At 51.0% G+C, this 15,383-nt stretch overlaps 1 protein-coding gene across 1 annotated transcript in view; it reads right to left on the bottom strand.

The window, feature by feature from the left end:
- Positions 1-696: 696 nt before the first annotated feature.
- The window catches only part of MORN5 (MORN repeat containing 5), a 33,787-nt gene continuing 19,100 nt past the window's right edge, over positions 697-15,383 (bottom strand). Inside the window, exon 5 of the mRNA XM_012771783.3 lies at positions 697-929. Coding sequence (XP_012627237.1) covers positions 883-929 — 47 coding nt within the window. The 3' untranslated portion in view covers positions 697-882. The remainder of the gene's footprint in view (positions 930-15,383) is intronic.

The following is a 15,383-nucleotide window of genomic DNA, read 5'->3' as shown; positions in this document are numbered from 1 at the left end:
TACCTGCTAAGTGGGAGATCCTTTACTTAAATTCTCTCATTCAAATCACACAGCTACTCTATTGTTTTAAACATCGTTAGAACCATTTTATAGATGAGGAAACTGAGGCTTAGAGAGTGACTTGCCCAAGGTTACATGATACCTGTGGTTGAGCTGGGATTTGAACCCAGGTGTGTCTGATGCCAAAGCCACATTGTTTCTATGGCGCCATGCTGATTCTGTGCTTAGTGCCTGAGGCTCAGATGGAGGAGCTGCCTGGAAGGAAAGGTGGTTCCCAGTAAGCATTCTTGGGCTGTAGGAAGGTACCAGCCAGGAGTCTGGGCACAGTGGTCAGGTCCTACAGCCCTCTGAGACCACACAAGTCCCTCTGTATCTCTGAACCTCAGATTCCCCATCTGCAAAATCTTGGCCTTCCCTTGTGGGCTGTTGTGAGGAGCAGAGATGAGGCTCACACGCTGCCTGCACGTTCGTTGCTCATTCGCTCATATATATCTATTACTATAAGACGATTGTTCTCAAATTTTCATATGCATAAGAAATACCTGGGCATGCAAATACCTGGAGTCTGCAAGGCTCCATTCCCAGAGGTCCTGATTAGCGGGTTTAGGGTGGGGCCCGGGAGTATCTGTAGTCCACGATTTTGGCCAGGCGGTTCTGATGCAGTGAAATGAGGATACCAACTGAGAAACAGTCTGCTAAGGGGGGCTGACTGCAGAATGCCTTTCTTTATTCCTGAGTCGAAAGCCAGGTTCTAGAACTACACATACACACCCCTGCCTCCACCCCTGGGCTAGCCAATGCCAGCAGGGCAGATGGAGACCTCGGGTCCGGTGGGGGCAGCTGCAGCGTTCACAGCTTGGGCCTGTGACCCACGATCTCGTCCTAGCCCCTCCGACAGGTACGGACAATCCACTCATGCTCATCGTCATCTGCAAGGAAAGAGGAAGAGCTGGTCATGTTGGGTGCTTGCTGGGGCCATCCCTGCCACGGGAGTCCCCAGGTGAGGCCTTGGACTGGGGTGGGTTCCAGCACAGGTGCTGGTCTGCTGGCCAGGCTGTTTAGCTCTGTGTGGGAGGAACAGACCTCTCATCTAAACCTAATCCCTCAGCGCTCCTGGTCTTGGGGGAGTTGGTGCTGACGGAGGCAGCATGAGGTCGTCTGGCCGCCCCGAGTTGGACAGGCAGCCCGGGAGCAGCAGCCTCACACTCGGTGCTTGCCCTGTTCCATGGTCCACAAATGGCAGCCCCGGGGCAGCGGGGCAGGCCTTGCGGGTGGTGCTAGGAGACAGAATCTTCAGATTTTCTTTTCCCTTCTGGGCTCTCCATTTTTAACCCTTCAAAGAACCTGGGGTGTCCCCAGGGGGCGACACCTTCTGTTTCCGTAGGCCCTGTCAGTGGGGAGTGGAGTGGAGGTGGCAGGAGCTTGCTGGTGTGGCCCTGAAGGCCCCAAACGTAGCGTCTCCCTTAGTTTAATCCTGTGACCACCGGGCAGACAAGTCTCCCCCACCAGCCTCCGTTGAACAAACAGAGGCTCACGGAGATGGAGGCATTTGTCCATGGCCACATGGTCAGTGTTCGGGGAGCCCGGGGTTCGAACCCGGGACTGTCAACTACAAAGCCCCTGCTGGTTTTTAAACCTCAAATGCAGAGTCGAGTGAATCGTGTTCTTCAGTCCACAGCACACAGCACACCACCATCATCTTTCTGTGCAAGACCCCTCTGAGGATTTACTTTATTTTTCTCCCTTTTTCTTCCAAACCCACACCCAGCCCCTCCCCCACCACAACAGGGACTCACTCAAATGGTGGGATATATACCCCTAAAAATGCATGTAGCTCTGTGAAATATGCCCTGTTGTTTTGTGGACCAATGTGTTTTTAATTTACATAAATGGCATTGTGCTGTGGATTTCATTGTGTCTTACTTTTTTTCACTCAGCATGACGTTTTCAAGATCTATTCTTTTTTGAAAATCTCTTGGTATATTGCAATGTGATTAAATCAAGATCTATTCTTGTTGCTACATGTACATCCAGTCCTTTGCTTCTTACTGCTGCCTAATATTCCGAGGTTGGCTCCCGTCACATTTTGCTCTGTGTCCTGCCAGTGGAGGACGAGGAGGTTGCTGCAGCTCCCCACTGCCGGGAGCAACGCCGGGACAGGCGTTCCTGGGAACATCCCTTCGCGGATACTCAGGAGGATTTCTCTGGGGTTATATTCCTCCCAGGAGAAGGGTCACCAAGTCCTGCACGTCCTTCAGTCGCCGTCTTCCCACCTGCCTGTGCTCTTTTCACACCACACTGCCTCCCTGCCTCCCTGCCTGTCTGCCTTCATTCCTTCAATCCTTCATTCCTTCATGCCTCCCTTCTCTCTGTGCCAACCCCTGCCCTCGCCAGGGCTGCAGCACTTGGGAGATCCCTGCCTCTCTCCTTACCCTGTGCCCAGCCCAGAGATGAGAGGATGGGACTACCCACCCTCCGTGGTGACAAATGGCAGGAGCTGGGGAACGAGGAGACTCCCTGAGAGCTGAAACACAGAGGGGCAGCCGAAAGCCTGCCCTGTAAAGACCCCCTGCCAGAGATGCCTTCCTCTGCAAAAGGCATGGGACCCAGGGGCAGGGAGATGGAGGTTCTTCAATCAACAGCCTACTGTGTGCTCAGTGATTTATAGACACTGCGTCTCGCTGGATCTTTGTAACAGCCCAGTAGGATAGGGGAGGTCACCCCCATTTTATAAAGGGGATCAGCCTTGTCCTAGGTCCGTGGCCAGCGGAATTCAAACCAAGCTTCATCAGGCTCTGCGCCTGACTTCTCACCCAGGGCAGACGTGAGCACGCCGGGAGCCGTGGCAGGCCCCACATAACTAGCCGGCTCCCCCCATTTCTTTCCATGTGACCTAAGGAAAAAGGCTTGCTATCTGGCATGCTCTGGCGAGCAGCCGGTGGGCCTCAGTTTCCCCTGGGGAGGCTGCCTGGGAGTCCCCACTGAGGCTGGGAAACCCAGGGGTGGGGAGAGCAGCGGTGATGTGTCAGCACACAAGGAGTTAAGCGCTGGTGGAGCCCACTTTTGCCACACTGTGAGCAGCCTGGTTGATAATTACAGTTCTGAAGTCTCCAGGCTATTCGAATCAGTGCAGCTGCAACCTCTTCAGCGGTAACCCCTGAAACCAGACAAACTGGGTTTATTGTGCTGAACCAGTCCTCAGGCCCCTCCCTGATCGTTAAAAATTGACAGCAATGGACTTAACAGCCCTCTTCACTACCCCTTTCACTCTCTACCTGGCTGCACAGCCACCAATTTGAATCACAGATGCCTCCCCTCCCGGCAGCTGCTCACCGACCCTCCCTCCACCTCCCCTGCGCCTCTCCGCAGCTCCCCTGGCCCTGCCACGCCAGGGTGAGGCTGCCGAAGCACATTTCATCAATATTTAAAATGGAATTAAACCTGCAGCTTTGATTAATGCCTCCCAGATCCCGGGAGTTGTGATTACTATTTTGCAAATTGCGATTGTTGGAATATGTTAATATGATTGTCTGAGAACATCTTCACCTTTTCAGATAATTTCCCCCCTTTTTGGCAGGAGGGGAGAGGGAGAGGAGGGAGAAAAAAGATGGGAAAAAAACACCCCACAAACTCTTTAATCAATTGTAAATTATTACCCTGGGCACAATTGCCAGTGGTGCAGAGGGAAGATTTCTGGTTTGGTGCATTTATCTTGAAAAATTTTTGGCCCCCGTTGGCCCAGTAATTCCACTCTGGGATGCTGTCCTAAGGGGATAATTCTGTTTGTCTCAGAACTATTTAGAATCAAGAAAAAGGAAAATGACCTACCTTTCTAAAAACAAGGGAATGATTACTGTGTTGCATATTCATTCATTTAACCAATAATTTCTAAATGCCGACTATGTGCCAGGCATCGTGCTAGCACATAGCCTGTGGGGGAGGGGACACTAAAAGCCACGTGGGGGGACATTTAGCCTCTATTGAGAATAATGGTAAGGAAGTCAGTGTAGTTACATAGGGGAAATGTTTTTGATGTGATAATAAGCAAAAAAAAAAAAAAAGAAAGAAAAGGTAGAAAGAGGCAAGAAACAAAATGACATATACAGTGTTTGTGTTTAAAAATTTTGCACAGAAGAAAAATCAAGGATAATAAGTTGATAGCTTCTAGATTGGCAGGAAAAAAAAACCCCAAAGATAATAAATTGAAATACGAATAGTGGTCAGCAATGAACAGTTGGATTAGAGAATTTCTTCTTTCTGCTTTTGGCATTTTCCAAACCTTTTTTCATTCATATGTGTTCACAATAGGAAAATAAAATAATTACTGGCTTTTTCCTACCTTCTTATTTGATGTCTTGGTAATTAAATGCATTTTGTTAATTAATTGAACTAAAATATCTCTAGGTCCCTAGAAATACCAACAGGGTTCTTGAACTTTTAAAAAGTACAAAGACCTAGCATGTAAATATCGGTAAAAATACCTAAAAATCGGAGAACAGACAAATCTCCTGTGCATAGGAATTCCAAATAATTTGTATACTCTGTGCTCAAAGAGTTGAAGCAAAAATCCCCACTTCTTAAATGTGGCCATGCATGGTGACTTCCTTCTAAAGAGTACAATATGGGAAGAGAGGGGGGCTTGACAGTGGAGAAATATGACAAACACCACCTCAGCCAGGTGACCGAGGTTATCACCCTTGATGTGATGGGATGAAAATGACACTTTACCTCTGTGGTCTCCTGCCCACACCCACAACCCCAGTCTCATCATGAGAAAAACATAAGACAAGGTCTAGTTGAGGGGCATCCTACAAAACACCTGACTGGCGCTCATCCAAAGCCAGGAAACTCTGAGCACCTGTCACACCCAGGTGGAGCCTAAGGAGATGTGACCAAATGTGGTGTGGGGTCCTGGGCGGGATCCTGGACTAGGAAGTGGACATGAGGTGAAGACTGAGGATGTCCGAATAAAGGATGGGCTTTAGTGGATAATAACACCGATGTTAATTCATAATTGTGACAGACGTACCCTACAATGTAAGATGTTAATAATAGGGGGAACTGGATGTGGGGTATGTTGAGAACTCTTGCTAACTTTGTAATAATTTTATAAATCTAACTGCTCTTAAAATAAAAAGTTTATTTTTAAAAAATGCATGGAAATCCAGTGTGCTCCCTAAAGGGAGGGGTTCTCATGTTCTCCAAGAAGAGTGGAAATGCCTTCGCATAGCTCACAGCAACCTCAAACTCCTGGGCTCAAGCCATCCTGCTGCCTCAGCCTCCCAAGTAGCTGGGACTACAGGCATGCACCACCATGCCCGGCTAATTTTTTTCTATATATTAGTTGGCCAATTAATTTCTTTCTATTTATAGTAGGGACAGAGTCTCGCTCTTGCTCAGGCTGGTTTCAAACTCCTGACCTCGAGCAATCCGCCCGCCTCGGCCTCCCAGAGTGCTAGGATTACAGGCGTGAGCCACCACACCTGGCCTGCATATTGTCTTACATAATGTTTTTCTCTCTTATTAGACTGTAAGCTCTCAGCACAGGGACCATGTCTGCTTTCTTGGCCACCAGACCCAGCATACAGTGGACACTCTTTAAGCGCTTTGCCAGATGAACTCTGGAATAAGCCTTTTTCATTTTGACTTGTCTCAGTCACCATCAACAAACATTCCCTGCGTGCCCACTTCTTGGCTTCTAGGTCTCAACTCAAATGTCACCGAGGAGTGACCCTAGTCTAACCCTCCACTCCCAGTCTCTCTATCTTGTCTTCATTTTCTTTCCTGCACAGCCTATGCTGCTCTCTGCAATTTTCTTGCTTATTTCCACATTGTCTGTCTCCTCGTCCGGACTGCAAGCTCCAGTGAAACCAGGGGCCTTGTCTGCTTGTGCACAGTGGTATCCCAGTGCTTAAAACAGTGCCTGGCACATAGTAGGTGCTCAGTCGATATCTGCTGAATTAATGAGTGAATCAACAAGCTCACTCCTGCGGCCAGCCCAGTGCCCAGTGCTGGGGACAGAGAGGACTGAGACCCAGCAGCGAGTGCCACCAAGAGGCCTAATCCGGACACTCTTCAGTTTTAGATTTGTCTGTCCTGGGGGCAGAGAGATGTCTTTATTCTGGTTCTGAAGCTTTGGAAGTGACCTTGCTGCCACCTGCATGCCCTATCCCCTCCATGGATCATTAGGAGAACTGAGCTTCTCATAGAGAAAAAAGGAACTCGAGACCACAAATCTGCCCGTGGACTCCCCTGGTGCAAAGCCTTCCCTGGAAAGGCTCCCTACACCTCAGCCTGGACTTCAAGGCTCTCAGATCCTCCTGCCTCCCAGGCCTGCTTCCTCCTCGCTTCCCTCCCACTGTCAAATGTACCCACCCGAGGAACCGTAGCCGTCCATATGTGCATGCTCACTAGGGCCTCTGTGCCTTTGCATATGCTGTTCCCCTGACGGAACACCTTTCCTCCTTCAGGACCTGGTTCAGGTACAAGGGGCTCTCAGAGCACAAGAGAGGCCCAAGGCACTTTCCATCTCTGGGCTATTATATCAAATGGATGAGAATCCTAAACAAGGTGATAATAATGGTGGTATATTTTAAACATTTACATTTGATAAATTACTGCATTTAACACCAACAACCAAATGTAAGTGTGTTATTCCCAGATCTCTTCCAAAAAAGTACAAATTCACAGCGTAGCGTGGTCAGGAAAGGGGGTGTGAACTTAGAGTTGTCTGATGAACATAGTCTTCCGTCAGTCCTGTCACAGCCCACGCTTAAGGGCCCTCATGAATGTGCGGGCGGGCCTGGCGCCCTCTCGGCTGCCCGCTCTCCCATGGGTCCTGCTGGACGTGAGCCTTCCCCGGCCCAGGACAAGGTCACAGTGCTGGTCATGGTCACCACCCCTCCCAGCCCGGGGCAGCCCTGTCTGATTCACTTCTGGTATTTAACAAATACAAGGCGAATGAATGAATAAAGAAATGTAAATTTGGGGACATAAAAGCAATAGGTTTACCTTGTGGGATTTGGACAAAGGGGGAAGAATTTCTTCCCCACCCTATGCAAACGGATCTCCTAAGAGGGTAGCGCAGCCAAGCCAAGTGCAGGTCCAAGGCCGCGGGCTGCCTTTTCCTTTGTGGCTTGAGGCCGCAGACTGAGCAGCCCCACCGCACGCACGGAGAGGCTGGGGTGTCTGGGTCGGAACTGACCACACTCGGGAGGCTCACAGCCTGGCTAGCCAGGGGCCTGCCTCATAGGAAAGGTGGGGAGGGGCCAGTCTGCACAGGCCACAGCCGTGCCAGCCTGCTGAGCTGTGCCCAGGTCACCAAGGGTGACATTAGCCTGCAGATCAGTGCCGTGCAGGGCAGTGGGGGGGAGGGGGAGATCCTGAAAGTCTCAGAGCAGCTGCAGGGGGCCAACAGGGAGGGGGGCAGTGTGGTTAAGAGCTCTGGCTTTGGAGCCCTGTGCTACCAGCTCAGAGGCCTTGGGCAAGTGGCCTCACACCTCCCTGGGGCTCATTTCCTCACCTACAAAGGTGCCTGCCTTGAAGGCTTGCCGTGAGTGATAAGAGCATTCCCAAGGCCTGGCTCAGTGGCTCACGCCTGTAATCCTAGCACTCTGGGAGGCCGAGGTGGGTGGATTGCTCGAGGTCAGGAGTTTGAGACCAGCCTGAGCAAGAGTGAGACCCCGTCTCTACTATAAATAGAAAGAAATTAATTGGCCAACTAATATATATAGGAAAAAAATTAGCCGGGCATGGTGGCGCATGCCTGTAGTCCCAGCTACTTGGGAGGCTGAGGCAGAAGGATTGCTTGAGCCCAGGAGTTTGAGGCTCCTGTGAGCTAGGCTGACTCCATGGCACTCCACTCTAGCCTGGGCAACAAAGCAAGACTCTGTCTCAAAAAAAACAACAAAAAAAGAGCATTCCCCAAAAGTGCTTAGGACAGCGCTAGGTGCATAAGAAATGCCCCAAACCAAAAGGCCAGTTTACTTTGCAAGGTTGGACTTCAGGGAGCGAGTGACAAGACCGCATAGACTGAAAGGAGCTGTGGAATCAGACAGGCCTGGGTCTGATGCTGAGCCACCCCCTTGCCAGGTGATGTTGGACAAGTCACTCTCCATCTCTGAGCAGGGTTCTGTGCAGCGGGTTTCACCAGACCCCCCGCTGAGGCAGAGTGAGGACCCGCCAGGATGAGTGGCACTTGGCGGGTTCCCAGGAAGTGGAAACCTTTAATTCCCACACTGGATGCTTGCAAGGGAGTGTCCTTAAGAGACTTGCTCGGGACACCCCTAGGACTTCTGGTTCCCTGCCAGGATGGAGGGGAGGTGGGGGAGGAGGAGGTCTGTACACGGGATCGGCTTCAGGAGGATCAAGAGCCACGGCTTAGCTAATGATTTCTGTTCAAAGCCAGGAGGGCAGGCCAGGGCAGGTGAGCCCAGAGAGGGCAAACACGCGGATTGGGGTCACTGGGTACCCACAAGCTGGGCTCTGCCACCTCTTGGCGCACCTTTGGGCTGGGCACACCTGCGGTCACCACTGCTATGCAGCTCCCCGCCCTGTGTGTGGGAGGGGGCAGGGCAGGGACAGGGAAAGGGAGGAGACCAAGATGAAACAAAGTGCGCAGCCTCAGGAGAGGGACAGGGGCCGCACACAGCCTGGTGCCTAGGAGGGCCCGCTCTGTGCGTGGTGGTGGTGGGGTGTTTGCCTTCATCCTCTCCTCAGTGAGTGAGGTGGGGCTGTCCCCACTTAAGATGTGGAAACTGAGGCGCAGAGGGTGACATGATTTGCCTCACTTCATGCCATCAGGGCGGAGGGAAGGGCTCTGTGTCTGTCACTGCAGTCATCGAAGCTGTGAGTGTGTGCACAGGCGTAAATGCGGGTTTCCATCCCGCACTGTCCTGCTGACGTAGGCGTGAAGAGGTGTGTGCCTGTGAGCGTGCACGCGGCTGCGGCCGAGGCAGAGGCAGCGAGCACAGGGCCAGGCCAGGCTCTGGGGGGAGGAAGCTTCTGCCACGGGGGCTGCCCTCTTTTCTTGGGGTCTAGGCCCAGCCTCAGAGGGCTCCGGGCTGGGTCGGGGGTGCACCGCAAACCAGACTCCCCATCCTGTGGGCACATGTGGGACCCACCCACCGCCCTGCCACACCCTCTGTGCAAAGCACGGTGTGTGAGCTGGTGGGCAGGGCCCGGGCTGTGCCACAGTGAGGGCGGCAACTCCCGACAAGAAAGGGCTTTGAACTTTGCTGGCAGTGCTGGTGGCCAGAGGCCAAGGCCACAGCATCGTCAATATTGACCGAGGGGTCACTGCCCAGGCAGAGCCTGACGCAGGGCGGGGGAGGCCTCGGGGCTGCTCTTGCTCTTCCACAGGGAAAAGCGTCTTCTAGACTGGGGTCGGGGAGTGGTGAGGACAAGCCACTGCGCCCACTGGGAACTGGAGGTGCAGGGCACGGCACCCACAGCTTTTCAAAGCCTATTCAAATGTAAGAGGCTTGGAAAGAATGATTGATTGACTCTAAAATGTAAAAGAAGAGAAACTACAAAGCTGAAATTAATAAATGTTATAATTAATGCATTCAGACTTAATTATTAAATTCAGAAATCAAAACAATTTTATTACACTTGAAATCCATTTGGAGGCCCCATTTCCTCATTTTGCAAGAATTCACTAGTGTGCACATGACTCTCAAGAAATCACAGCCAATTGTTAAAGACTTGTTGTCAAACAATTTACCAAGCAAAGTTATAAAGATCCTTTCAAAGTTTTTTGTTTGTTTGTTTTTGAGACAGGGTCTCACACTGTGGCACCGGCTAGGGTGCAGTGGTGGGTGTCATCATAGCTCACAGCAACCTCAAACTCCTGGGCTCAAGTGATCCTCCTGCCTCAGCCTCCCGAGTAGCTGGGACTACAGGTGTGTGCCAGGACACCTGTCTAACTTTTCTATTTTTTTGTAGAGATGGGGTGGGAGGGTCTGTCTCTTGCTCAGGTTGGTCTCGCCTTTCAAAGTTTTAACAGCAAGAAATTTATTTTTAAATTTTAAACAAAATATTTTTGTTTTAATATGTTGAGATGGTTGAGGTGAGGCTGGAAGGTTAGGCGTAGGGCTGGATTGAGGGCTCTCGCTGGGCTGAGGGTGGGTCAGGCAGGGAGTATAGCTGTTTCCTATCGGGAAGTGCTGTGTGCCAGGTGCCACGCAATCCTCAGGAACACCTCTGTGTTGTCTCGGGAGGGAGTTTTAGGTGTGCAGTTGCCGTATGGGTAAGGGGGAAGGTGCCCATAGTCACAATGACCCTTGGACATCTCTTAAGACAGCCCCATGCTGGAGGAGGACGTCTCACTAAGTGCTGCACAGCCATTTTTATGACATTGTTGGAACAGAGTTTGTCCTGCTGCTGAGGTCCACATACATAGCCAGCTAGTGCTCATGGGGTAGGTACTGATCAGAAAACACATATCCTTCAACACTAGCCTCATCCTCTGCGTGGGCAAGGTGCGCCCAGGACAGGAGGCACACAGGGACGGCGAGCAGCTGACTCAGTGTCCCCACACTCGATCCAGAGCAAGTGCGTGCCAAATGGAGAGGTGATGACACTCACTGAGACCGTGTACGTTGCTATTCTTCTTGCCTCCCCACTCCCCATCTTTGTTTTTTGAGCACTTATCATTGAATTCGTGTTCACTAAACATGTTCATGATGCCTAGCCACGGTCCCAGGGCAGCTCAGAGAAACCAAGTGCCATGGCCAAGGTCACTGTTGGCCTGACCCCATGGCTTCTGCTCTGACCCTCTGCTCCTTTCAGGCCCCGATTCCCGGCGGCATGTGGACGGTGGATGGAGGGGGGCCTGGCAGCGGGGAGCCTGTTGTCCGGTCGGCAGATGCTGGAGCTGAATGAAGACGGGCAGCGGGGACACCCAGGAGAGTTGTTAAGGAGGGATCTGCAGAACTGTGTGACAGACCGGAGCTCACTGAATCCTCACAGCAACCTTGCAAAGTCATTGCTGTTATTTCCGTTTCATGGCGGGAGGGTACCGAGGCTCAGAGAGGTAGAGGCGTCTGCCTAAGCTCACCCAGCTGTTAGTGGGTGCAGGGTCATAGCCAAGTCTGTCTTCAGAGCTGCAGCCTTCAGCCACCACCCACGTCCCTGAGAAACCTTTCTGAAACTCCTGTCTTTACTCCTCTTTGTCTGAAGGACCAAAACTAAACTCCCTAACCTGGCATTCAAAGCTCTCTCCATCCCACGCTGGGTCCCTGTGCCTTGAATGCCCAGCTCACACACACTCCTACACACCCGTCAAAGCCCAACCTGTCCATTTCTGCCTGAGGGAAGCCTCCTGGACTTTTTCCTCATACTCCAACACACAAGTGGGTCTCAGGTACTCCTCCTTGAGTACCTGTCCCCCTGCATCTCTCTGTGCCTTTGCCGATGCTGTTCCTTCCCTTCCATGCAGCAAAATCCACCTCTCATCCTTCAGGGCCTAGCTGAACACCAGCTTTTTCAAGACATCATCTCAGCTGCAGTTGGGACACGCGTATGATCTCCTCTGCGCTCCCCTAGCACACTGTGAGCCTAGCTCCTGACACCAGGGAAGCAGGGGCAGTCCAGGTTTTTGCGACAGAATCTCATATTTAATATTTCAAATTAAATATTCACATACACATGATAAGGAATATAGAATTATATTGGACTTAAACTTTTATGGCTTCAGTTATTTTGATTCCTGTACTATATTTTGAAGGGGTTCATTGTAGTCTTTTGAGCATTGAGGCTCCCTAAAGGCCCCAGGCTTCTGTCCAGAGGACACCCACCCCGGTCCTGTGACTGTCTGCTTATGCGTCTGTCCCCTGAGCCCTGCAATGGTTTGCGGGAGGGGGCAGGCACTGGGTCTGGTCCCCAGAAGAAACCCTGGTGTATGCAGGGGCTCAGTGAAGCCCTTGTCTGGGACGAGCTTAGGGGTTCGGAGGCTCTCGTGGGTAAGAAATGATGAGGATGATGAAAACCCATCAAGAACGGAATGCCAGGGGCAGAGACATCAGGAAACCACAGGCCTCTAGTCCAGTCTTGAAATTGGCATCAAAAGCAGGTGGGAGGAGGCCAGAGGGCAGTTTGCCAAGGTGACACTGGCTCCTCTGGGATGTGGAATTAGGGCGCCGCCTGTTTTTCAGCTTTTCCCCCTGGGGTGTAAAATAATTGTGACGGATTGCTGACATGCACTAAGCGCTCCGCTCGGGCCAGGCCCAGTTCTTGCTAGATCCCCTGCATCATCTCACTTCACACTCACCACAACCCTGGGAAGAAGGCCCTATTTCTCCTCCCATTTTCAGGTGAAGAAACTGAAGCTCAGAGAAGCTAAGAGACCAGCTCAAGGTCACACAGCCGGTAGATGGCTGAGCTGGGATCTGCTTGCGGATCTGGCTGACTCCAAAGCCTGGCTCTAAATCTGTAACCCTGTCTGCTTCCGGACCTGAGGTTGAGCAGGGGTTTCAGGCAACTGCCCTGAGTTCCAGAGCTTGGGCTGAGGAAGAGAGATGAGGTCTTGCCCTGGCTTTGCATTTACTTCTGTGAAGGGAGACAAAACAAACCATCATGGTGCTGGCCGGGGTTGACTCCAGCTGTGGAAAGGGAAGCTGTGTCCTTCGGATGCCTCCGGGATTGTCACAAGAATCCTATGGGCACCGTGGCTGACAGGGGAATTTCCAGGGCCTTTGGAATTTGGGTGGCACAGGACAGTCCCTGGGGGTCAGGAGAGGCGGCCACCCTGGGCAGGCTGTCACTCTAGTAGCAAAGATCGGCAGGGCTCTGTGGATGGCTTCCCTGGCCAATCCCGCCCTCTGTAGGCAAAATTCTGTTGGTGAGTTCAAATTCTTCTTTGGGGACAGGCCCATAGCTTTGCCTAGGTTCTCAGAGAAGTTCATGACTCGTAAAAAGCCACGGCCTATCCCATTGGTGCAGAACATGGCCTCCGGTGCCGGAGAGACCTTGGCTTCCCCATCTGCCAAATAGGAATGATGGCATATTCCCCAAAGGACTGGAGTGCGGTAGGTCCCTGGCACAGTGGAGGCATTCAATCCTCTTAGCTTCCCTCCCTACCCTACACTTTGCTTACAGCAAGTGCCCAAGTCCGCTGGCAGGGACGCGTGATCGGTGCAGGCATTTGATTTGGCAGTTGCAGTGTGATATTATCCCTCCTCAAAGCCTTCATTATGGTGCTGCTAACAATACCGCAGAGAAAGCAGGGATGCCCCTGCGTGCCAGCCTCCAGGTGATTATAACATTTGGGTAAATTGTCTTTTGTCTCGCTGGAGGGAGGACGGCAGGAGGGGGGTGTGGGGGAGACTCGCTCGGCCATTTTGCAGCAGAAACCATGAGGGCAGCACCGTGGCGAGGCGGCCTGGGTTTGTGGCAGGAGCCCCAGCCGGCAGCGGGGACGCGGCTGCCAGCCCCACTCCACCACACAGGCTTGTGGGGTTGGGCCTGTGACTTGCCCTCTCTGGGGCTCAGGTTTCTCATCTGTCAGGGGAAGGCAGTGGTGTCTTGGTCTGCCAGTGGCAGACTTCTTGTTGGCCGGCTTTTGCATAGCAAAGCGGGCAGAGAACTATCTTGGGAAGAGAAGCACCACTGCAATCTTACACTCTTTGGGTGTGTGCTTTTTATATCTCGGGGCTGCTAGGAAGGCCCTCGGTTCTTTCCTTCTTTCATTAGTAAACTCCAGTTTCTCACTTGGAACCAGCTCAGATGTCGTCTTTAGCTTTGCTGGACCTGGGTTTAAATGCCAGCTCTGCTATCAGTTTGACTTTGGGCAGGCATTTCACCTCGCCTCAGTTTCATCATCTGTGAAGTTGGAATAATAAAGGTACCCATTTTGCAGGGTTACTGCAGGGGGATTGAATGAAATGAAATAAAAATAATACATGTAAAGTGCTTACTTAGACCAGTGCCTGGAGCACAGTAAGCATTTAGTAAATGCTAGACATTATTATTATTGTTATTATTTCTCTTTTAGAGACAGAGTCTCACTCTGTCAAACAGGCTGGAGTGCAGTGATGTGATCATAGCTCACTGTAGCCTCTAATTCCTGGGTTCAAGCAATCCTCCCACCTCAGCCTCCTGAGTAGCTGAGACTATCAGCATGTGCCACCTAATTCTTTTTTTTCTGTAGAGACAGAGTCTTGCTATGCTGCCCAGGCTGGTCTGGAATCCTGCCTAGGCCTCCCAATGTCCTGGGCTTATAGGTGTAAGCCACCATGCCAAGCCTAAATATTATTAATATCCTGCTTTTTCACCTGAAATAGAATATAGATATCTTTGTATATCAATAGATCTATTTCTTCACTGCCATTTTATTCTAAGAATATACCACATGTTATTGAACTAGTCTTCCCCTGTTGGACATTGGGGATGTTTACAGTTTCCAACTGTTTGAACAATGCCAGAGACACTTTAGAAGACCAAAGCAATGGTTCTTTCATTTTCTAGGTGTTTACTATGCAGCTTAGATTTCACCCCTTTCTAAAGTTGGGTGGGGGCAAATGAACATGGTGTCTGGCAGCTCCTTGCCCATGCCTCTTGTGACAGAGGATCTTGGAGCTGGCCAGGCAAAGTGGAAGTGGAAAGCCTCAGGAGGCAGACGAGCCTGAGTATGAGGCCCAGTTCCTGCCAAATTTCCTGCAGAAATTCTTTAACCTACTGAGCCTCAGTTTCCCCATTGTCAAACAAGGATCCCATGAGTACTCCCCTCCCCCTTAGTTGAGTGTCTGGCGCGGGGTAAACACTCAATCACTGTTAGCTCTCACCACCATCATCATCTTCATCACTCTGGGGACAGCAGCCAGCACCCCCCAAAGACTCCAAATCACACAAGCCAGGTCACTTTTCAGACCCCAATTCACGCCCCTTCTTCCCACTGTCCATTTAATGGAGTGTACATTCAAATGAGGCTTGTGTTCTTGATTTTAAATTCTGTCTGTAACCCACAGGTTCAAACGCAAAAGGGCCCTCTCTGCAAATAATCACTGGTGTGTGATATTTTTAAGAAGCCAAAGCCATTGTTTCTGATTGAAGGAAAGTTGGTGCTATTTTGAAGAGCAGCGCGATTAAGCCGTGGCGTTATCTCTTTAACCATTGGGAATTATGTGCTGTTTGAAAGATTTGTGAGCTCTAGGACATTTGCCAGATGTGCTTGATTCGACATTTCAGACAACAAAGGGGATAATGTTGGCGGGAATCTTGACGGCATTTCTGATGATCAGGATATTCTTTGAGGATGGTACTGAGACCTTTCGGGGAAGAATTTCAGCTTTTACATAAACTAATTTGGGATGCTCACTCTCTGTCTTCCACAAAGCAAATTTAGTTCATTGTTAGTTGTATATGTTAAAATGGTTACGAGGGTT

This window comes from Microcebus murinus, chromosome 12, assembly GCF_040939455.1.
Source record: "Microcebus murinus isolate Inina chromosome 12, M.murinus_Inina_mat1.0, whole genome shotgun sequence".
Taxonomy (NCBI): domain Eukaryota; kingdom Metazoa; phylum Chordata; class Mammalia; order Primates; family Cheirogaleidae; genus Microcebus; species Microcebus murinus.
This window is presented reverse-complemented; position numbering and strand designations above follow the sequence as displayed.